The sequence below is a fragment of the Triturus cristatus genome, chromosome 4_2, assembly GCF_964204655.1.
Source record: "Triturus cristatus chromosome 4_2, aTriCri1.1, whole genome shotgun sequence".
Taxonomy (NCBI): Eukaryota; Metazoa; Chordata; class Amphibia; order Caudata; family Salamandridae; genus Triturus; species Triturus cristatus.
In genome coordinates this window covers 794030973-794055996 of record NC_140586.1, presented here as the reverse complement: position 1 = coordinate 794055996, position 25024 = coordinate 794030973, and the positions used below count along the sequence as shown (strand labels likewise).

General features: G+C 42.7%; 1 protein-coding gene across 1 annotated transcript in view; it reads left to right on the top strand.

Annotated features, from left to right (window-relative positions):
* The window catches only part of LOC146835057 (vitamin D3 hydroxylase-associated protein-like), a 568587-nt gene that overhangs the window by 419750 nt on the left and 123813 nt on the right, over positions 1 to 25024 (top strand). The window contains exons 8-9 of the mRNA XM_085602723.1: positions 18631 to 18756; positions 20409 to 20506. Coding sequence (XP_085458849.1) covers positions 18631 to 18756; positions 20409 to 20506 — 224 coding nt within the window. The remainder of the gene's footprint in view (positions 1 to 18630; positions 18757 to 20408; positions 20507 to 25024) is intronic.

The window sequence follows — 25024 nt, the reverse complement described above, 5'->3', positions numbered from 1 at the left end:
CTAACTTCGCAAGACATCACACAATCAGACCATTCGCCCAATCTACCATTCCACACATCTCCTGTTAATCCTCACTCCACCGCTGATCTCGCCATACCGTCAAATTACGTAAGTCTCCTTCAGATTCCATTGGCTTCTATTCTCGATCATTGGGCTTTTGGGTTCTAGACTGCGCCTACGCTAAGCCAATTCTAGATTCCACCCTTACTTCATATGCTAACCATCCTACTCTGCTACCAAATGAAAGGGCCGCTTTGAGTCGTTCTGGAACTATCTCTAGAGACACTCTCCAATGGATCTTTTTAGCAACATGGAAGTGTGAAGGGGAAAAAACGTTTGCCACTGTCAATTTAGAAATACTAACTCCAAATTTATAATAACCTAAAGACAATCTTGGAAAGTTTGTCAGATTTTATTACAAAGCCAAAAATAACTGAACATAAACACACCTCAACATGAGGTTGTAGAAATATAAAGGAAAAGGCATGAACCTAAATCTACTCACCAAATTCAGATGGTGCAACATGATTAGAACTAATAATTTGAGAAGGAGGATGCAAAGTATCAAAAGCAAAAGACACACAATAGATGGACCGAATGCAGAACATATCAAAACATTCACCCCCAGTTAAGAGATCTGGGTTAAATGCATCATTCTTTTGCTCACGATGCCACCCCAGTTTAGACCTGGCCATATGCAAATCAGTCTTGACCCTGTGCCTTATGGGAACAGTCCAGCCCGAACTGCCATACCGTCCAATTCCGTAAGTCTCCTTCAGATTCCATTCTCGATCAATGGGCTGTTGGGTTCTAGACTGCGCCTACGCTAAGCCAATTCTAGATTCTACCCTTACTTCATGTGCTAACCATACTACTCTGCTACCAAATGAAACGGCCGCTTTGAGTCGTTCTGGAACTTTTTCTAGAGACACTCTCCAATGGATCTTTTTAGCAGCATGGAAGTGTGAAGGGGAAAAAACGTTAGCCACTGTCAATTTAGAAATACTAACTCCAAATTTATAGTAATCTAAAGACAATCTTGGAACGTTTGTCATATTTTATTACAAAGCCAAAAATAACTGAACATAAACACACCTCAACATGAGGTTGTAGAAATATAAAGGAAACGGCATGAACCTAAATCTACTCACCAAATTCAGATGGTGCAACATGATTAGAACTAATAATTTGAGAAGGAGGATGCAAAGTATCAAGAAGCAAGAGTCCAAATTTCCCCACATCAAGGGTTGGTGAGGGAAAAGCATTTAAATCTATTCCTACTCTGTCGCTATAGTGACATCTCAATTTAGTGAGCAAGCATCCGGATTAAGAGAAAAGGTGTCAGCAGTGGAGTCTTCCTAAGAAGCATCTCCACTCTCAAGATGGGTCAAGCAGAATATAGCCACTATCACAAGAAAAAAGTGCTTGTTCTAAGATTCTCCCTCTCTTAAGGCAAGGAAGATGTGGACACTATCCCTAATTCCAACAACCAGTTATCCACATGTAAAGTTACTCTTGTGCACCTCTCAGACATAATCTACAATGGGTGCAGTCATTTTTTTGGGGGAAAATATTTTTATTGGCATTTATAAGCATATAAAGGAACATTCGCTTGGAGAACTGCAAGATGCAATAATTGACAATTATAGTAAATCATACATCTGTCAGTTCGGGCAGTCAGCCCTCAACATGTTACGGTTTGTACCCCATGGAGATATACAAAAAGTCAATCTTTACAGTGGTCCAGTATTCACGTTACTCCCTGCATTCCATTCCTATGCGTGGGCAATTCAACCCACCCCATCTAAGAGGAAAACCATATCTATATTACATCTGCTCATGATCCCTGGGGCCTGACAATTATCAATAGATAAAAACTATTACAAAACCCTTTCAATATGAGTCAAATACACATGCCAATACATACGCTATAACTTTGAAAAAAGGAAACATTAAACTAGTCCTCTCAAACATTATCTTCAAAACCTATACTCTCTATGCGGGGGGGATTGTGCTCTACTCCCAGCCGACCTGAGTATTTTCACCCGTCCGTCCTGGAGCAACAACAATCTCAAGGTCCCTAGGGGGAGGAACGAAACAGGGAGGGTATGAGGGGGCAAAGGGGGAAGAGGGGTGGGGGGCCCCTGATCTGAGGGCTCCCGACAGGGGGGGAGGCTCGCCACAAGCAGGGCAGCTTGCCTTGATCAGTCAGGGCCTAAGTCAGAATTCTCACCGTTGCTGTCCTGCCGGTCTTCCACTCCCCTCCGTATGCTGTCCTAAAATTAATTCTCCTACGCCGAGGCCCTCCCGCTCCCCCCTCCCTCAGTACTAGGTCGGCTTGGGTGCTCCCAATTGAACAGTACCTCACTCAAGCTACGACGATAGGTCGCTTGTGCAAGTCCGTCAGTTCTTCTACACGCAGCACCCGGCCCTCCACTGCCGCCCCGTGCTGGACCTCCATTATCCATGTCCCTGATTGTGGCCCCATCGCTGATTTCCAGGAAATCGCAATTTGGCGCCTGGCCAACTCCAGAGACAGATCAATGAACCGAATTCCCACCTTACGCTTAGGTGGCCTGGGATAGAGTCGCAGGAGGCAGATCTCCACCGAAAGGGGCAATGCCCGGTCCTGAGTATCATTGAGCTTAATCAACACAGCCTCCCAAAACTGTTGCGCAATCGTGCAACTCCACATTATGTGGACATCTTGGGCATTCCTTAGGCTCACCTCCAAATGCAGCCTTTAGGCGATGCGAGGTCATGTATGTCATATGGACATAATTAAACTGCAGGTATTTGAGATGGGCATTACGGGAGATCCTCTTGAGGGATACCAAAACAAGATTCCATTCTGCATCGGTGAGCTGCCTATTAAGGCATCCCTCCCACTTCTCCCACAAGTTCAACAATGGAGACTAAGATGTCCTCACAAGTGTTGCATAAAACCATTTAATTTGATCTCCGGCCGTGCCCAGTATGACCAAGGAGTGTAGAACCCCATGCGTGGCCAGTTCCTCCCACCCTGCCCCCCATAAATGCTCAAACGTCCTCATCCAGCGTCTTGTACATGAGGAACTGGCCAGGAGGCAATCCACAACCCTCCACCAGCTCCACAAATGGGAGTAGATTTTTATCCTGGAAACAGTCCCCAGTCATAGCAATCTCTGACTCTACCCAAGTGGATAGCTGTTCTGCCCTAGGATCGCCTGCAGCTCTCCATGAGGTAACCCTATCAGTGGCAACTTCGGGGTGTATCTCGGGCCAGCTGGAAGTCGAGCCATACACCTTTTCCAGCACCGCAAAGCAGTGGTTTGTAAGGTTGAAACATAGGATACTTTGGTGGCTGGGATCAGCAACTTTGCCAACAATAGTCTAGAATGCTGCCCTGGATCCATCAAGTAGGTGCCCTCCCAGTTTACTCCTTCTAGCCACTGCACCAGCCACTGCAGTTGCGCGGCCAACTGATAAAACTCAAAATCCGGCACTCCTAAGATCCCTTCCCCTATTGGGCGCCTCAGTGTTCACAATGCAGCTCCGCTCCTCCCATCCACCCAAATAGGATCACGCACCAGTGCATCCAGCGGCCTGAACCACTCCGCAGGCATCAAAACCGGTAGGTTGGCAAAAAAAATACAACAAACGGGGCAGCATTACCATCTTTGTGAGGGCTATCCTGGCCATCAGAGGCAATCTCAATGAACTCCAAAAGGCCACACTAGAGCGCAGGGAGCGCAACGCTTTCCCCAGGTTACCCTCCCTCATATCTTCCAGGGAATGGAAAATCTGAATTCACAGGTACCTAAAAGAGGCCTTAATATTCCGCAGGAAGACCTTCAGGTCTAGGGGAGGGCCCAGCCACTGGGAACAGATGTGTCTTGCGATGGTTCACCCGTAATTCAGACAGGCCACAAAACCCTTCGAACAGTGCAAATGCAGAGTCTGCCCCTCTGGAAGCATTGTTTAGGTAAATCAACAAGTCACCTGCATACAGGGAAATTATATAGTTCCTTCCATTTATCCGTATTCCTAATCCCTCAACCCCCACTCTGAAAAGTGCTTCCAGCGGTTCCACCACCAAGGCAAACAGCAGCGGTGACAGGGGGCATCCCTGACGAGTGCCGCAAGTTATCACATACTCTGGGGAGATAATGCTGCCGGTCTTGACCCGTGACATCGGGGATGTATACAATAACTGAACCCACTGCAACCAGCCCTCCCCCAGCCCCATCCTCCACATTACCTCCAAGAGAAAGTCCAAGTTAACTGTATCAAACGCCTTCTCCAAGTCTACTGAGAGAAGAGAAGTGCAGCCTGCGGCAAGTCTTTCGTCTCAGAATGATACAGAACCGAGTACAGCCGGCGTAAATTAAACCATGTATTACGGGAGGGTATAAACCCGTTTTGATCCAGGTGAATCAAGGCGTCATGTGGGGGAGCAATCGAAGCGCTAATACTTTACTAAGCAGCTTAAAGTCTGAGTTAAGCATAGACAATGGTATGTAATCCCACACTCCTGCCTCCAGATGCTCAGTCTTGGGGAGCTGTATCACAGTAGTGAATCACGTGGAGGGCAGCAGTGCCCCCAGCCGACAGGCTTCATTATACATAGTTCCCAGGCGAGAGGCCAGTGCCGATTTATATTCCATATAAAATTCAATGGGTAGGCCATCTGGGCCAGGCGTCTTACCACCAGCCAGCAGGTTTATAGCACCCCTGACCTCCTGAAGTGTAACCGGGCCCTTCAGATCCGCCACAGCAGCATCCCCCTCTACCTCCGCCAAGGCCCAGGGGGCCAAATAGAGCATTTCGTAATATGTCAGGAAGGCCCCAATAATCTTATCCGGATCATACTCCACCCTGTCCTCTGCCACTCTGATTCGGGTAATCGGTGATCCCCTGAACTCGGGCCTAATAAGCCACGCCAGCAAGCGCCACGCCTTCCCCTCCTCACTTTGCACTTTATCCATATAAATTTTATAATCATGCGTGCGGAGCCTATCCAGAACTTCATCATACTACCCTTGTTTGGTCATCAATTACTCACGGATCGCGGGGGTCTGGCCCCTGTGCATTATCCAGGGTTCGTAGGTCCCCCTCAATCCCGACCAGCTCTCAATGGTGTTCCCTCTGTATCCCTACAGTCTGCCCCATACAATGTCCTCTCACCACCACCTTAAAAGCCTCTCATTCGACCAGGGCCGTAGAAAAAGTGTCCGCATTCTCCGTGAAGTATGTGTCAACAGTCGCGCGCAATGATTCCGCAAATGGCGGATGATCCAAAGCTACTGAGCTAAGTCGCCAGGTAGGTATCGGAGGTCTACGCTTCAGGGGATGGAGAGTCAACAGCAGAGGGCTGTGATCTGAAAACGTTCGGAATAGATATTCGGTAGAGTATGTAAGGGTGCCAATCAATTGTGATCTGATGAAGGTGTGAGTAATAAGAGTACTCCCTGTCCCCACTATGTTGCAGTCGCCATATGTAATGTAGGTCCCGGTGCCTCATCCACATCCACAACCTCACTGATGTCCTGTGTGACTGTGCTCCTGCCATGGGGGGGGGTGAGAGCGGTCCAGATACACATCCGCCACACAATTAAAATCACCCCCCAACACCAGCTGTCCCACGGCCACGTCTGCTATGGGTGCCGATAAGGATGTGGGGTATGTCAGTTGCCAAGGTGCGGGTCATCTAAAAGGAAACCCCAGGTCATACCCACACCAGCACCCCACGGGCAAACGCAGAGTAACCCGTGGCATAAACCTGCCCCCTCCATCGCCTCCTCAGCAGACCCACTTCGTCATGCATCAAATGGGTTTCCTGCAACAGGGCAATCTACACTCCCTGGCGCTTCAAATAATTGTAAATGTTATAACGCTTAGCTATAGAGCCCATACTTCTAATGTTTCAGGTAAGTATTTTAACCTCCTGTTGCGCCATCGCCATACCATGCATCCCATCAATCCCCCCCACTAGGTCCGCCCCCCCAATGCAATAGAATCCAATAGCCAATCAACCCCACCCGCGTGAGAGTTATATCTGGAGGACTGCAACAACCCCAAACACAAAACAACTCCCTGTAACCAGGGCAATATGGCAACGGCCATCTGCCCAAACTCCATCCGCACAAAAATCAAACAGTGGAGGCCAAACCTAGCTTGGTGAAGACCTCCAGGGGGGTCACAGCACTGCTACCTGGGCATGGCTATAATACGCTGCAGCGAACCAGTCAATATGAACAATAATGCACGATCTGCTTTGGCACCGGCCCAAGTTCATGGCATCAAAGATGGGCAATTCAGCTTTCCTTCTTAGATAATGTTCCAGACTACCTTTACCTGAAGAGTCTGTCTCGGTGCCTTCCGATCTCTTCGTAGATCTCGAGCCTTGATCTGACGGAGAATCCCTTCTTCGGGCTATTTCAATCACAGCTTGCAGCGCTGCCGCACGTTGCAGCTCCGTTTGTGATGAGGTGGGCTTCTTTGCCCCAATACGTTTTGACAGTTTGTGGGACTTTTTTCCCAGATCCACGGTCTCTCAGTAGCCGCTGTGGTTTCGGCGCCCAGCCAGGCTGCTCCATGCAGTAGGTCTCAAACCAGTCCAAAGCCGCCTGGGGACTGTCGCAGAAATGAGTCTTGCCATCCACCACAAGGTGAGGCTTAGCCGGGAAAATGAGCGAGTACAGAATACCCTCTGCACAAAGTGCCTTCTTTACCTCAAAGTAAGAGGCCCGTTTCTGCTGGACCTCCAGTGTATAGTCCGGGAACATGGAAACTTTAGCATTGTCAACCACGAAAGGGCTGTCTACTCGGGCTCTTTGTAGGATGATGTTCCTATCCTGATAGTGCAGCAGCCTTGCCACCACTGACCTCAGAGGGCGGCCCGGCGTCTCAGGGCGGGCAGGCACACGGTGTGCTCTTTCTAGTGTGAAGAACTGTGCCAGTGCTCCCTGGGCCATCACCACCCGGAGCCACGGCTCCAAATACGTCACCATGTCATCCTTCCCAATCCCCTCCGGAAGGCCAAGAATGCTCAAGTTATTGTGGTGGTTACGACCCTCGGCAACCTCCGCCTGCCGTTCCGGGATCCAGACTCTGTCTGTCAATTCCGCCAACAGCAGCGAAAGGGCCCTGTGGCCCGGTGCTAACTCCTCAAATCCGGATTCCACCACGTTCACCCTCTCGTTGAGCTTGTGGTGCAGGGCAGGCAAGAGGCCAAGGCCCACCAACACCGTGCTGATGTCCTGGTGGAGATTGGTTTGCGTGTCTGCGATAGCTTCGAGTATCTTTGAAAGCTGTCGCTGAATAGGGTCCGGCCTCATTTGGGGCTCAGGGCTAACCTGCACCTGATCCGGTAGGGTCTCCTCATGCTCAGATGTGCTTCTATTTTGCTTCCCTAATGGCTTTCCCATTGTTCCAAGTAGGAGCGGCGGGAGGCCCAGCCGTCACTAGCTATGGACGGTACAGCACCCTCCAGGGAGTGTCCCTAGACTGTATGGGGTTGCTTCTGGTGGCCCAGTCTCAGCCGAGCAACGGCCCACCTGCCTGTAGTGGCCTCTCCTTGTGCAATCCGGGAACAATGAGAGGAAGGAGGAGGGAAGAGGCTTTCTGGTTTGCAAGAGCTCCTCCACCCCATCTATTCAAGCGACCATATCAGGGCTTCCTCTGGGCACTTATTCCCTCTGTCTTCCCGAGCAGTATAATAATAATAATCCAGCTGTCTCCACCTCAGGAAAAAGCCATTCTTTTCGCTTCTCTTCAAAGTCCCTCACCAGGGCCAGCAGACTGCTCCATCGCTTCAGCCATCTTGCCGGTGGGCAGCCAGTGTCCGTAGATCTCCCCTGCCTTGCTCCACAGATGTGAGAGGTGCCACACCCGATGGCCACCAAGGTCATATGCAAGGATCGTTTGCAGCCCCCTGACGGGCCCCCTTTTAAACACCACTGGCCCCCACGAGGTGATCACAGGCTCTCTGAGGTGCACCACACCTCAAGAGTCTCCTCAGATTCAGTGTTGTGTCGCAACCACGTCAATTGCAGCCGCTCCTCCTTTAACCTGCAAGGGCCCACAAGCACCCGTCTCCGCTTTTCCCCTAAGGGCTCCTCCGTCCCAGCATGCTGTTCCCACTTCAGGGACATGACCGCTTTACTCCACGATCCCCCCTATATGGCGCCAGGCAGCTCCGCAGCTCCGCAGGCCTCAGCATCCGCAATCAGCGCTTCTGACACCGCCTCTTCCCTCGAATATGCCTGGCCTCCACCCCAGGCACGATATCCTTTCACTGTCCCCGCTGGGGGTTACTTAAATAGAGGCGGGTCTCGCACATGTCCATTTGCAGCTGACCGGGCTGCCTCTCACCCGATCACTGCTGGCACACCACTCCCCCAAGAGGGAACCGGGGCAATCCCCACCTCTCTCTGCGGTGCTTGACTGCTGCTCCTCCAAGGGGAGGTCAGGGCACCCAGCCCTCTCCTGATCGCAGCTCCTCAGTCTCACCCGCCAGTGCCCCCACGTCTAGGGTAGTATGCTAGACCACATCTATAGTTTGTGCAGGAGAAATGCTGGGCTGGCGCCGAGCTCAACGCTCCCACGTCCGCCATCATCGGCAGTTTGCATGCCCCCTCCAATGGGTCCAGTCATTAGTGTACTTTTCCTCTGTGTTCTCCATGTACATCCTTCGCAACAATTTGTCCTTAGTTCTAATGTCTTCTCTCGTGTGAGAACTGTGTCCTTTATCACCTCCCAGTCATACGATTGTAACTTCTTCTCTCCTTGCCAAGCAGCTAAAACAGACATTATTTTGCCTAAAAGATGCTTCTTCACCTGCAATGCAAAACGTGAGAGAGGACAGTTTCCATAGTGCACATGAAATTTAGAACATTAATCCTAAAGCAAGAGTTTGTCAGTGATTTACATTTCAGGCCTACAGCTTTAGCTAACATGAGAACGCATCATTTAGACATTGCAAGTTAAATAACTACAATTCATTTCAACTAACACATTTACCACATTATAGAAATCTCGTTGTCAAACACATTTAGTACATGAGAACACAGTTTCTGCACGTTAACATCTTCTGCAAGTTACATTTATTTCCTACATTAACTCAGTTACACAAGACACGATTATATGCGGGTGGGTTCTCCTCGTGATTATGATGCATCCCTACAAATGAGTAAAAAAAAAAAAAAAAAGGAAAGTTCCACTCTATCCCCACTATGTAGGAGTGATTTTTGACTCTTACAATAGTTTTGCGCCCTGTCTCTACCACCGATCTTCAGAATCTAATAACACCATGGGAGCACTCTTTAATGCATCCCCCAGAGTAGGCGGAAAACCTATTGCACTCATGTTGGAGATGTATAAATTGAAATGCCTACCTGTTTTTACCTACGGGCTGGAGCATGGGTTACAGGGACTGTAGCAGACTCCTGATAGAGAAAAACTGCTTTTGTAGGTTGCTTCAGACCAGGGAGGTCATAGCACTTCGTACACAAGGAACTGGGATTGACTAATGTTATTGATTTGGTGGGGTTTGCCCCCCTTCTCCTCTGGACATCCATCTGAAGTAACCCAGAGGCCTCTTTTAATCGTGAAACAGTAAAGGATTGTTTGTCTTGCGATCATGGCCTAAGAATCCCATGGATGAAATATATTTTAAAAATCAGGGAAAGCCATGGGAAGACCAGAGTTATTCTCTAACCCGTGTTCCATCCTAAAGGGGGAGTCTATTAAAATCAAAGACATGTTTTTAAATCGGGTATCGTCTAATAGGGAAGACAGAGAGGTTATGAGGCCTAATATGAGAGAATTGATGAGCCTACAAATGATCAAAGGGATCAAGTAATACCTCTTATATGGTGAAAGGGCATTATTGAGGAAGTTTAACAACGGTTCTATAAGATGTCATTTAAGTTTCGCTCTTGGCCAATTTGACTCTAAGTCTATCCTGCCCTGCACGGTGACAAATCATACCCCCCAAACCATGGCACATTTATTATTTTTCTATACGTTTTATGAAGCACCTAGACTAAAATGTTTATTACCCATACTTAAAAGACAGGGTTTTAACCAATATAGGCCAATCCTTCGTTATCTTCAGATGCCGCCACATCACTAGGTGTTCTACTCTGTGGAAGCCTTCCTGATGCACTTTATTGATGTAAATCCATTGCTTTCTAGATATCATGCCCTGATAAGAGGTTGCATGGAATGTTTATGACAATCTGAATAACCCTTGATTATGTCTCTATCTTTCTTTAAATTCGCTTTTTAGGTATTTCATACTAAATTTTTATATGCTATTGCCAATGGAAGTAACATTGCATCTTTAAAATATTTATTTGTGCTTTTATGATTATATCTTATAATTGAATAAAGGATGAATTGAATTGATCAGTAGACTTTTGTTTGAAATAACATAAGGGTAAACATTATTTTGAAATTTCCTTAACTTGAAGAAAAATGTAATAATGTTGTAGTCTTACATGACAACCAGATAGCAGATGGCTCAATTGCTAATTGCAGGATGTCACTGGATGTCTGGTATGTAGTCTCAAAACCAAGGTACGTTCGATCATTGAAGCAATGAAAATAAAAATATAAATGAAAGTAATAAAAATGTACACAAATAATATTGGTGTATATACACATGGCTTACACAAGTATAAAACTTTGCTAGATACAAAGCAAGTGGGTTGACGTTGAAAACAGTAGGGACATACTGACATAACTTATAGGGTAGTAAGAGATATAAAATATGGGTGCAAGAGAGGGTGATAAAAGAAACCCAAATATACTAAACAATAATTCTGAAAAATGAAAAGATATATTAAGTGATAAAAGAAAAGTAAGATTATCCATATAAGTTCACACTTTAAATTTTACAATTAATTCATGGAGAAAAAGTGTTTTATATGAATCCAAAGACATATAGCAGATCCTGACACTTAAGGAGAGAGGAATATTGTTATACATAACGAAAATGCTGTTTCTAAAGATTTACCATTCTCTCCCATCAGTGTTTGTTGGTGGGCAATTGCTATTTTTTTTCATTGGTCAGAGCAGAAGAGAAGGCGGTGCCACCTGGAAGATGGGCATCCAATACAGTACCGTCAAACATATGTATTGCATGAAACAAATCTGCATATTAGATGCCAATGGATTAATAATAAAAGCATGTGTTAAGTACAGGACATAGATTATAAAGATACATTTGTATCAAGGTTGAGGAATGACAAACTAAGATATATATATTTCTAGACTCTGGTAATGTCATAGACATATGAATTGCATACTTGTGTGTGGATAAATAAATGAATGACGATTTTATGTAGCGTAAACAAATACCCAAAGGTGTCAAGGCTCTGCAAACAGTTCTGCTATCTGATAGGAGCAAATAATCTTCATAGGTCATTTTACAAGGCAAAAAGACAAGTCTTCAAGGCCTTACGAAAAGGAAGATGTGGTTCTGCGCAGGAGATAGATGGAGGAAGAGTGTTCCAAACTTAGCGGCTGCAACTGAGACTACCCTTCCTCCCCATCGTGACCTCCTGTACCTAGGAACCATCAACCAGATTTTATTAGCTGGTTGCAGTTCTCTAGAGGGGACATATAGCTGAAAGATATGCCAAATTCCCTCTGATCCTAAATTTTGTAATGCCTTGTGCACAATGCACAGGGTTTTAAGCAGAATAATTTTTTCTGCTGGGAGCCAGTGTAATTTCTTGATGGCGGCCGATATTGAACGATATTTAGGAATATCTAAGACCAATCTTGCTGTCGCATTTAGCACTAGTTGTGGTTTATTGATGGAGGCCTTATTTATATCTAAATAAAGAGCATTACCATAGTCAATCTTAGATAGGATCAGTGATACTGCGGCTTGTTTCCGTGCGGCCAATGAAAGAAACTGAACTATTTTTCTAAGGGTTCTTATGACCCAAAAGTAGGATGAGACTATCTTATTATCCTAGATATTAAAGGACAGGTTGATGTTGACTATGACACCAAGATTCCTTCCTGAATCAACTGGGCAGGGACAGGATCCCAACATTTCAGGCCACCATGAAGGGGTCCAAGTGGGTTGATGATTACCAAACATTAGAACTATTGGTTTATCCCCGTTTAATTGAATATAGCTGTTTTTCATCCATAACGCCACTGACTTCATGCAGTTGTTGAAATTGTCAGCTGAGGCCTCTATGTCTTCGGTAATAGACACGATTAATTGTGTGTCATCCTGGGTTGAAACGTCGACACTATCCCCTGGACCAGCAATTAGAGTCCGCGCAAAACAAATTGATTTAGTTCGCGGATCTACCACAAATACTTGTTTTCTGGCCATCATAAACTTTCTAGCTTTTTAAACCATGCTGTATATATTACGCACTTTATCACTGAGCACCACTTGTCACCTTGTCACTAATTGTTATCACTGTGTATCTTGTTGGCCTTTCTAAATGACTTTTGGGTATATATATAATGACGCAATTTATATAAAAATCTCAAACTACCCTATAATTTGCTTCGTTGTGTGTGTTGCCTATGACTCATTGAAATAATTTTTGAATAACGCATGATTCGTGCAATGTGTACAGAAAGGTTTCGTTTTCAACCAACAGAACCATTGTTTCTTTAATATAAGACTGCCCAGGTTCTGAGGGATACTGGGTTACCCCATTGCTTGCTAAGCCCCAACTTCAGCCACATGGCTTCTATGCTGAGGGTGTATGGAGTCAGACTATGCAGTTCCCTAAAAAGACCTACAAAAAAAGATAGCAGAGTCTGTCTCCTCCGTAAAGTTCCTCTTCCTCTTAAGTGGGGTAGCCTGCATTCTGGAGGTCAAAACTATAGTCGGGTATCATTAAAATCATGCAGCCTAAGGGAAGGTGGAAGAACCTAAGGTACATACTAAATATATATGTTTGTTGGATTGATGTAAGTTGTATATGATTTACATCGGATTAATGCAGTTTACCTATTTTTTCCATTTTGATTTACCATTGTGGAGCTGGGTCTCTGCATCCACTATGGAGAGCAACACCTACAAGCGTAGTTAAGAAATCCGCTCACAAAAGTTACTTGCAGTAACTATACTGTTGTAATTTCTATTGTAAAAGTATCCTTCCCTTCATGTGGGTGTGTGGAGACTTGTAAAGCCTACTACTAGGCATAGATTTTCACTTGGAATTGGTGAATGCGATCCAGGTGGAAAGGTCTGCCCAGGTAGAACTCTGCTTGTGCGAAGATCGCTGCATGAAGATTTCACTAGATGAACTCTGTCCATGGAGTATCACATCTCTGGGTGCAATCTGTACTGTGGCAAATGAAAGAGCAGGCAGACATATATGTCACACTGCACCACAGCAGGTGTAAAAAGCATATCCAGGGCTGTTATTTGCACTCTAGTAGTTATGGCCCAGATTAATGTAGGGAGAAAGGACCTACAAGACTATATGAATTGCTCTAAATATTCGTGGGAAATCCTGAGATAAGTCTGACTAACTTATTGGTGGAATTGCACTGCAGCCAATAAAGGATAAACATAATCATCTCTATTTGCACACTCTGGACACAAAACAAAGAAGAGGTAACACAACAGGCTGCATTAGTCTGTCCTTGTGATGTTTAGATGATAAATAACGTATTGTTCTGGTAAAACTACTTTTATGACTAGGATTGGGGCAGATAGAGATGAAGGATTAAAACATTAAACTGGAAGATGCAAAAATAGCTAGCCTAGATGAATAGACCGAGAGATACCAACCCGGAGAAGGCAAGCATTGGCTATAAAGATTAGATAGCTGGGTAGAGGAATGATGGCTAGTTGAAATGAAAGATGTATATATAAAATGAATGTATGGAGTGGATGGGTTCATTGGGTAGAGATATGTGAATGGATAGAGTTGTTGTACGGTGTAAAAGCATTGATGGACTTCATGGATAAGGTAGATGGATAAAGTGGCTGCTTGGATTAGGTTAAAAGATTGTATGGTTTGGATAGGTGGATTGGGTTGGTTGGACTAGGTGAATCAATTAAATAGGTGTATGAACCAAATGGGTTGGATGGTGGATGAATGAATGAATTTATTCATTATCGAGTACTTAAAAACATGTTCCTATGTATAATAAAAATATGTGTTTAAAATTGCTTAGAAATTGCGATCTGTAAAGTGACTTAAAAAAGAAAATAGCAGCAACAGTGAACAACGTTAAAATTCCTTATATAAAAACATCGTAAACTTTGACTCTTTCATTCATTTGCCAGCGTTACTCTGAGCAAGGCTGATTGAAAATTATTAAGGGACAAAAAATGCAAAGTGATTGTATTGCAACATTTATAACATCTTAAATTCTGCAGTTAGATTAGTTAAAAGGCCAGGAGAGAGCAAGTGCTTGTGTTACAGTGTGCCAGACTGCCAAATCCAGACTGACTTTGCCTATGTCCCTCTGGATATTCAACAAGAGCTAAGTCTAAGTCCCTAGGGAGGAGAGGAAAGAATGCTTTTGTAACACTGAGGCTGGACCGTTCTCAAGCCTGCTGGTACATTGAGAAGTGCGGATAGAAATGGGGAATGTATTGAAAGGGATACAATGGATGGATTTGATTGGTGCACTGGAGGCACAGGATGGATTGAGGAATGGATGGACGGAAGGATTGAATTATGGGTGGCCAATGTGGGCGTAGAGGGCTATATCCATGCCAGTTAGTTAGGATAATACTCAACTATATTAATTAGGTATTTCTAGATGATAATATGGTCATTTATGTTATGTGGTTATCCTGGAACTATATTGAAGCAGTCAAATGAATCATTAGATTGTTTCAATATATTAGACAGATTGAATAATTAGATTAGATAGATTAATTGGTTGGTTTATATATTTGATTTGATACTATGTGCTTAGTTCAGATATAGAAATAGAATATTTGTGTGGTCTTTTTATATGGATAGACTAAGGAGATAAGATACTTTTATTTATACATCACACATCTCTCTATCCTGAAAGAGGCGTACTATACAAATACATTTATGTAGCACACATCTGTGAGATTTTTTGCCTGCTGTAACCACTGAATTAAACTTCCCAAGAGGACATGTACAGTGACTTGACAAGCCTGCCAAAGAGTTTGCCTCAAAATGAGGTGATTGCCCTTTTTTTGGATTACTGATTAGGATGGATGGATGGCTGAAAGTGAGTTTGAAGGATAGAGTAAATGTAATTATTGATTTGAATGCATAGATGGATTGTTGAATGGGCCATTTAGATTAATTGATTGGTTGGATACACTGGTGGATTTGATTATATGATAAATTGGCTACGATATGGAACTCATGGACAGCTGAATAGCTTGAGTTGGTAAATAAATTCAATAGAATAGCTTGATTAAATGGAAATACAGGAAGTTTGGATAGAACTGCATAAATGCACTAGATTGATGAATTAGGTACATTAGACAGATTTACCATTTTAGTTGAAGAGATTTCATGAAATAGATAGATATTGTAGATAACCTAGATACATGGGATAGCCATGTAAATTGATGGGGAACTAGAACAGTGTTCATATAATTCCCTCTATGATGACTACTGTGTCTGGCACAAACAAACTTCCAGACATAATCAGTGAGGCAATGGATAAAAAGGTTGGTTCCAAGTGCAGCTTTGAACCTGGGTCATCGTCTTAATAGATGGATTGGATGGGACAATAGAATTAAAGGATGGGTTTCTTGGATGCATGATGTTTAGTTATGGTTGTATTGGTTGATAGATTGGATGAATTTATTAGATGGGTAAATTGTATTCATTGAATGAACAGATAGAACAGATCATAGGAGTAGAAAGTATGTTTGACTAGATTGATTAGATCTCTAGATTGAAATGATTTGATGGATACCTGGGTAGATTGGACAGATTATGCAAGAGAATCAATGATGGAATGATAGAATGATAGATTGGGTGTATTAACTGATCGGTGAATGGAAGAATTTGAGATGGATGCACTTTCTGGATCGATTATATTTTTTACAGATTGATGATTTGAGATTCGGTATACATATGAATAGATTGGATGACCCGATTACATTGGTAGAGAGTTGATATTAGATAGAATGCATGGCTAGGATAGAAAGATTAGATGGATAAAATGAATAAATTGGACAGCCCCATTGGATAGATAGCAGTAGTAACGTATTAGGCTAATTAGAAATATTTACATAAATTAAATTAGACAATCATATAGAAGACCGAAAACTAGCTGAGTAGATAAGATAACGCTACTTTGCATACTCTTTGAGTGATGATATCTTAATACATGGTTTTAATATTCCTGGGAATAACATAAACACAAATAAACAAGCTTGATGAAGATTGGGTGGTGAGCACAGCTCTGAACCTGTCTCGGCTGCCTTGTTTGTCAATATGTTTATACCTGGAATTACTTTGGGCTCACAGAAAACAAAAGTAGAGAGTGATTCAGGAGGTACCCTTCAAGATATTTTGACTACAGAAATCATAGTGGGTTGATGGAACAGCCTTTTAGCTGTAGCAATAAAGGTATACTCAAAGTACAAGTAGGTACATGGAATGGTGCAGCCACTGGTGTTTGATTGTGATAAGAGCTAAAAAAATGAGTGTGCTGCAATTTATTATCTAAAAAAATAGCACATTGTTTTGGAAATTGCAGTTGATATGTATCACTATTGTTATAATTCCTAATGTAATTAAACCACAATCAGTGTTCTGTTCATATCCGTCATCAAAATTAAAGCTGTGAAGAAGTCCAGTCTCAAACAGATCTAGCGTGGGGGGAATAAACAAGGGAAAGACAAAGACCAAATTTCAAACAGATCCATCTTGGGGGTCATAAACAAGTGAAATACAAAGACCCAGATCTTTCATGTAGAGTTGGGAAAGTTGTGGTAGGATATGGGCTAGGAAGCAATAGAACAAATGTCCACTAAGGTGCCAATCAGTCAGAAAGCATTCCGAACGAATCGTTTTCGGAATGGTTTCCGACCACATCAGATTTGGGGAGTCTGACCTACCGATTTTGTTGGTTCCGAACACCGTTGTGATCCGACCGACAACACTGGCTCCCATTGAAGAAAGGGGTGCTTGCGGAAAATCGTGCACCCTGTGGCGGGCACCCCCATGCTGCCTGCCACACTGTACATGCTGGGAAAGGGGGGACTCAGGGTTACCCCCACAGGCCCCATTCAGAGACCCTTGGGTGAAGGGGGGCCCACTATGGGCCCCCAAAGTCAGATTCGGACATCTGATCCATGTCGGAACACATTCAGAAATCTGACATCGTAATCACTCGGTCGGAAACGCGGTCCGTAGACCTCTACAATTCGGCTCCGACTGACTAGGTTACTCCTATTGCCGTTTGGAACCGAGTCGGAAAGTCCGAACGGTCTTCAACAATCGTAATCGGTCGTTCAGAAATGTGTCAGAGTCGGTCATAAAGGCGGGTTCCAAATCCGATCACTTTCCATTCATCATCAAGGGACACTCCGCTTCACATCATAAGAAAGTCCCAACTTTAAAAGAATTCTTCTATTGAGGATATATCAAACCTGCCATATGTCCGCCATCTACGAGAGACATGTCCGCCATCTAAGCAAGACATAATAATTGATTTTATCCTTGGATAAGTTTCTCACATCTAACTGAGATCGGACTACCAAGTCCAGCCATTCACGTATATATCGCAAAAAAGGAATTTTAATCTACTATCCTGATTGATCTACAACCACTATACCCTGGTTGGACTGGTAAATAATAAGTAAGGTATCTACCTGCTTGGGAAATTTTAATTTTACCGAACTCTGGCAATTCTACTCTGGAGTACAGGAATTGTGGCTTTTTCCTGACGAAGGCTTAACTCACGCCGAAACGCGCGTCGAAAAGCAAACCGTCTTGCCACAGAATTGTCTACTTCTTTTATAAAAATATTAACTTTTATGATTGTAATTATTTTTTTGCATATATGTATAGAACAAAACTGTGTATTAATATTTTGTGCAATTCACATGTAATGAGTGAATAAATTAATAAAAGATAAATACTTTTTACATTTTGTATCTTACCTGTTGTTGTTAATTGGAGCTATATCGACTAGAGACACATATTTAGCAATTGCCTTTGATTTTTGATGATTGCCTAGGTGGTTACTTTTCATTGTATATTACCCTGCCCAAGGAATTGAAATTACCAGGGGGTCCTTGTTAATTTCGAATATCCAAATCCGATTTGGACACCCGTATGCCATTCGGAGCCTTTCCATCCGACATTGTTATCGGCCCCATAGTTGGGATACGCTGGAAAGAACTGAAGAGCATTTGCAGAACACTTCATCCACTACATGTTATTGTGATAATGATATGAGAGTGGGAAGCTGGATTGTTTTTTGGATTCAAGTTTTTTTAGCATTGTAGTGAGTTTTAGAATTTCACCTTTTTAAACATTTTTAGATGTAGCAGAGCACTGCCGTGAAAGTTTAGATGTGGCCATAAGTCATTTTTGAATTGTTATTTTAAGGGAGTAGTTATCAACTACATATCCATTACATTCATGTTAGTCTGATATAGGCCACTTTTTAAACAATTACTTCTTGTCATTTCAGGTTTTCTCCAGATCAGCACCTCTTAGGATTGGTTATTATGATACAGCTAGCTATTTCCCATCAACCCCCAGCATGAGAAGAGTTGTCCATGAAACTAAAAAGATCCTTGAAGAAGCAGGACACACAGTAAGTCTTGGTGATGGCCTTAACCTGATTTGCTAAAGTGAACAGATCAATACAGTTTTCATCGTAGTTCAACTGATAAACGAGAAATTGTAGTAAGTGGGCACCACTTTAAGGATTTTCTATTTTTTTAAAGTTGTCCCAAGTGGTTGGTCTAGTTAGCCAAAGTATCATCAGATGCTGCATCCACATATCACTGTTATGTGGAGTACTGGGCCATTTCCGGTCACTTGAGAGCCTGCAATATCCAACTTGGTCCCATGTGGACAGTGCATAGGTTTTCTCCCTCATTATGGTCTCTACATGTGTGTTACATGCATTACCATGAAATGTTGAGCCCCTGTATTTTACAGGCGAGGGGTCTAACGTACTAAACATATAGCTCGAAATTACTCAGAGTTAATGCATGAACTTTAGAAAAACAAATTCTTTTTAAAGTTCATGCAGTAACTCGGAGAAATTTTGAGTTATATGTTTCAACTTAAGACACCCTGCACCCCCAAAAAAATATTCACTCAATTATGATACCGCCCTCTGGTGTTAAATTTAAGCTGCACACAAAGGTGTCTTGGATATTTTCTAGTGAAATATTTAATCTGAGTTGAGTTTCTCTAAGTTCCAGGTATACTAACCAATGTCTCTAGCTTTTTATGTATGGTTAATGTAACCTTACATAAAAGCTAGATAAATTGGCCAGTGTCAACAATAAAAAACAGCAGAATTGTATTGTTTTGTATTTACATTTAAATAGGTATTTTTGCACAGGTGAGGAACAGTAGACCATTTACAGACATAAATGTAAGAATGCGTCCCTGTAATTTGGTCTATATCGGTAGGGTATTAAATTGGTGGGTGCGTGAGAACCACAGCTGTGCTTTTATTGTGTTAGTCATTGAGCCTATGCATGAATTTGAATAAAAAACGAGGAAGGAATAAGCGATTGTGTGGACAAATGCAGAGACAGTCTGTGAGAACATTGTGGCCTTTCTAGTGTCTGGAAAGTTGGTGGTGTCATCTCTGTATGGCAGAGACTGCTCTTGCTGGATCATCAGAAGAGTGCACTGCACCTACACATGGGTGTAGGAGAAAATATCTGTCAGAAACAGACGCTCTGGTGCATGCATGTATCTGTGGAGCTATAGCTTATGTTAATTGACTAAGATGTAGGGACTACCATGTGTGTGACAACTGGAAGCAAGACTGGGAATCTACATGGGAATGGCAGGCTGGAGAAATGAAAATAAATAAAACATAACAGTGAAGATAAAATTATATGAATATCAATAGACCACAAAATATTGCATTTAAGAATACCTGATATCATCCATGCCTTTGAGGACAGTTGGTTTAGAAAAGTTGGCAGAAAAATGCATCATTTTATCAAGTTGTGTTGGGATAAGTGAACCAGCAACATTCCTGATGAAGGTCAAGCTTGCTTGGCATATCCTGCTGATATATGTCCCTCTTCGATACCAACAGCTTCTTAGTGAATGAACTTGAAGACTCCTCTGTAAACTGCATGATTTCCCTGTACTTTTGTTCATAGTGCTTGGGAAAGAATCCCTCTAATTAATGTTTTTGTGTATACTAAGTTTGGAAACAGGTGGATTGGATAGAAACTTGCTTTTCTGACATTGCTTCTCTTCTCCACACAGCTTATACCCTTTACACTACCTCCACTGGACTGGAACCCCATGAAAATGTTTACATGGTTATTTTTTGCTGATGGTGGATCTGTATTCTTGGAAAAGTTGTAAGTACTCAAAAGCTCATTTGGTAATATTTGTAAAGAATGCATTGAGTGCAAACAGTAAGGAAGAGCACATCTATAACTGTACCAGAGAGTGATAGTCCCATTTTGTAACAGACAGGGCAATGGTGTCAGTTCTAACTCTATGTCAATTTGACAATTTTGAAACATGTATGCTATAAAAAGAAAATCACACAAGTAGTCTTATTCTTGATGAGTAGCATGCATCCATTTTTTTTTGCATACCCATTTTCCTCCATTCTCCTCTCACCTACTAGTGATCTGGCTAAATGAGCAAGAGAGCACGTTACTATGGTTGATTACACATTAGAGTTGAATAGACTCGAGTTTAGATGGCATTATGTTAATGACTGTAAGTTTAAAGATATTGATGCTAATGCTACCGGTGGCTGCTGAGACTAAGTATCAGAACTGGGTTGGTACTGTCTTAGAACACTCACAAAAGTGGTGGGACTGGTACCCAAATTCATACTACCCACTTCTCTCCAAGAGGTGGTGCATGGATAGCCTTAGATTGGCAGAATATTAATAAGGACTTTGCTTATCACAGCACACTAGCACTTCTGTATCATTAGCTAAAATTTAATTATAAAGCGTTTGGTGAATTTTAGAGGTTTTGTTAGTTTAAAGCAGGATGTTTTACCTGACATTTTCAACTAACTTTAACTTCCCTTTAATCTGTGTTTTTTTCCCAATGAATATGTGTGCGGGTGGGGTTGGAGGTGTTAGTGTGCATGTGTTTGCTATCACCCTCTTTATTATTTGAAAAATCTAGCTCTTGCATATCACTTACTATTCGTTATCATGTAGAAGCTGAGATTCTTTGTGACTTCAATAAAACTTGTACATGGCATTCATATATACATAAACAGCATGGTGCAGTGTAAGAATTCTTCCTTTTCTGTCACAAATAATTTTTTTATAAGTAACAACCCAAGTCCTTAGAAGAGTTAAATAGTTTAAAGTTCGCTTTCATGAACAAATATAACTTTTCAGAATATTTATCCATATTTTCAATGTTCATCAATACTAATCCTTAGGTTGCAACAGATCTTGGCAAGAGAATTCAAGATCATTGTAGCAAGGTCCTGGCTGCAGCAACATTGTATCATGATTGGCTAGCAATGGCAGCATGAACCATGAGGGAAGTCATACCTAATAATCAATTAGCTGCTGTTTCCGGATGGTAAACAAGAGTTCTTGGAATGTTGGGAATCATACTTCATTGTTCGCATACTGCCGTGTATCATGCTCTGTGCATGTGCGTATCTTCAGTCTAGAAAGTGTTGACACTCAATCAGGACCTATAGCCTTTCGTGTGGTGACCGAATTCTGTCTTCGTGTCTGACACTGGTAATACCTTGTGGGCCTTTAAGGAATCCTCATCTCCTTGGGACACTGATCTGGGAATACTATTGTGACACCAATCATCCTCAACTAATCAATGCCTTCCTCTCCAGTTGAGTAAAGTTCCAGGTCATCAAGTACACAATCATTCCATCCTAAAGAAATCCACTGCGAGTTATGATAATCTGTTCAATGATCAAACCATCTCTGGCCTACCTTGTGTCGCAAAGAAACCTAAAATAGTTGTCTTGTGCCATCTGCCTTCCCTGTAATGACCCTGAATGGGGCGGGTGAACTTGGTGACATGATAGCCATACTAATCAGTCAATCTTTCTCAATAGGAAGACCTCTGGGCTTTCTAAAATTTTGTGAGAGCAAATACAATGTCTCAAGTGGAAAATATGGGTCGGGAGAAGAAAGAGAGAAACACAATAGATGCACAACTCTTCCCTCCATAAACACTGGCCTCATGCTTTGATACAGGTAGAGGCCACTCACTACGGTACTCTGATAGATAGTCTTTTGGTATAATGCAGATTAGCATATCTAACAGTCTTCCATAAACTTCACGACCTTTTTGCCGTAATGCAAGTGGCCCTTCGAGAGCTTACTTTATGCTCCAGGGGACACTGTCGTTAAAGACCTTAGAGAGTATCTTGAGACCCCTCCAGGCTCAGTACCACAAGAACACCAGAACTTTGCTTCACCAGTAAGATCAACATGCACTGGATTGGTGCCGAACACTCGCAGAAATCATAGAAAACATTACACCGAAACAAATCTCAGTAAGATAGCCGAAGAAGAGGGAAAACACGCAATGGAAAAGGGAACAAAACAACTAAGGTGTGGGAACAAAAGGCTGAGCAAATTAAGTGGAAACCATACAACCATTCAAGTTGTGAGGTAAACATTGCACAGAAACAAATCTCAGTAAGATAGCTAAAGAGAAGGGAAAAACCCAGAGGGAAAGAGAACAAAACAACTAAGGTGTGGGAACAAAACACAGGACAAATTAAGTGGGAACCATACAACCATTTAAGTTGTGAGGCAACATGGTTCTTAAAACTGTCTCTTCTTATACTTTTCCAGTGGTCCCTGGATATGTAATTCTAGCATTCTGATTGCCCTAACTCTGAGTCTTCTTAGAATGCCCCCCTCCTCTTCCTCAGTCCCAGCCTCCATAGATTGGCACTCCATGCCTTGCAACCTGCCAGTTTAAACCAATGTTTCTGCTGTCTATGAGATACCTGAAATCTTACAGAGTGATGTATTTCACAACCCTTGATGCCCCCCCTAAGTGACTTTCAGCTAGACTTCAGACCCCATTAGGATATGGAAACCTCTCTATTAAACATAAAGGAAGAACTAGGGCTTTGATCCATTTAGAACTTTTGGCCAGCTTTAACACAATTGGTAATCAGTTACTAATCAGAAGACTATATACATTAACCAACATCCAAGCAAGGTACACCGTCCTCGCTTCCCTTATTCCTGAAAAACCACACCCATCAAGTGTTGTGTCCTCTAGAGAGTTTCAATTTTGTCAATGATGTTTAACGCTTACCTGAACTTCGTAACTGGCATCTTAGGACGTCATTAAATGTTGGGTGGAAAGGGGGGGGGGGGGTATTCACCATACTTGGTAAATACAATTACCTCAGGGTGAGGTATTTACCACATGTGGTAAATACTCCCTATGCCGAGTTTTTTTACTTGAAAACTGACATATAATGTGGAGTAAGCTTTTAACACACTAAACACCCCATGTTTTAAATGTTTGTTTTTTTCCTACAGTGAATTTTTGCAGGTTTGTTCTACTGGAATGTATCAGGATAACTGTAAAGGTGTGATAATTATTACACAACGTGTAATTCCAATCACTGTGCAAACTCTTGTGTACAAAGGGATCAGAATTAAGCCCTTAACTTGTAAAGAGGGAGTAAGACTCCTACTGCATTGGATATCATATGTATGCAGAGAAGTCTGTTACACCTCAAGCCTAAAGATTCATTTTCTCTTCTCGTCCCACTACCTTTCACTAGATCATTAGATGTAGAACTATTGGCGCTTCCTCGAACAGTGATAACACTGAAATCCTTCTCTTGGTCCCCATCAAGCCTCTCCCCATTCATCTACTGTGACAAGAGGAATTTGTATCTAGGTGGATCCCAGTTGGAATAAGAGTACATTTGGAAGTGATCTTTGACTATGAGCGATCCTTTAGCCACCCAAATAAATGCAGAATTCAAAGTAGTGTCCCAACTTTTTCTTGTGCTTAAAGGGTGGGGTCAAGGAGAGTCTATTGTTGGACGTAGGCTGGAATATTTTCAGTGGGGGAGAAGGGAATTGAAGGAAGCAACCTGTTAAATGGCTGATAGCTTACTTTTGAAACGTTTTAAAGATGTGAATGCAGCAAAAGTTTAATATACTATCTATTCACGTCAGTATTCAGTTGGCAAGCGGTCACTTCTTCTTAGCAAAGAAAGATATGTGGCTTGTAGACGCTGAAGGTAAGGGAAAAAGGACACTATGTACTAAGAGAACGGTCAAAGTAAATGGTTGCAAACATGCACCAACAGCGTCTTGTCTCCGATTTTGTAATGTAACCTATGTGCCTATTGATTGAATTTTAGAATGCCTCAGTTCTTTGCAGAATGACGTACCTAATGAATATTTTTAGACAAGTCAATATTTGTGACCCGCTACTAGTTACAAACACAATGATGGTGTTCTACAAGGAACAGCAGCCAACCACTCCATTCCTGTGCTTGCATTCTAAAGGAGCCGGTGCTGTGTTTGATTGGGAAAAGGAAAGCGTCAGTTTGAGAATCCATTGAGAGCAGCAGGCAGTGGTACTTTGGGATTTCCCACCGGCCATCTGCACAGGAAGTGCCATCACCGGTTTCCCACCAAAACCTTCTTTAAAAGTTGAAGCCAAGCAAGAGGACTTTATTTCCTGAAGTTCATCTGCATCGTGCAGTGACATCACTGGATTTCCCATCATTCATCAGAGCATGAAGTGACCACTGGATTTTCCACCATCCACCTGCACAGGAAGTGACCTCACTGGTTTCCCGCCCACTGTAGCTTGCTTTCTCACCTCCTTCCATGACCTATTTAATGACTGCTGCATTGCAGGTGTCCCCAAAACAA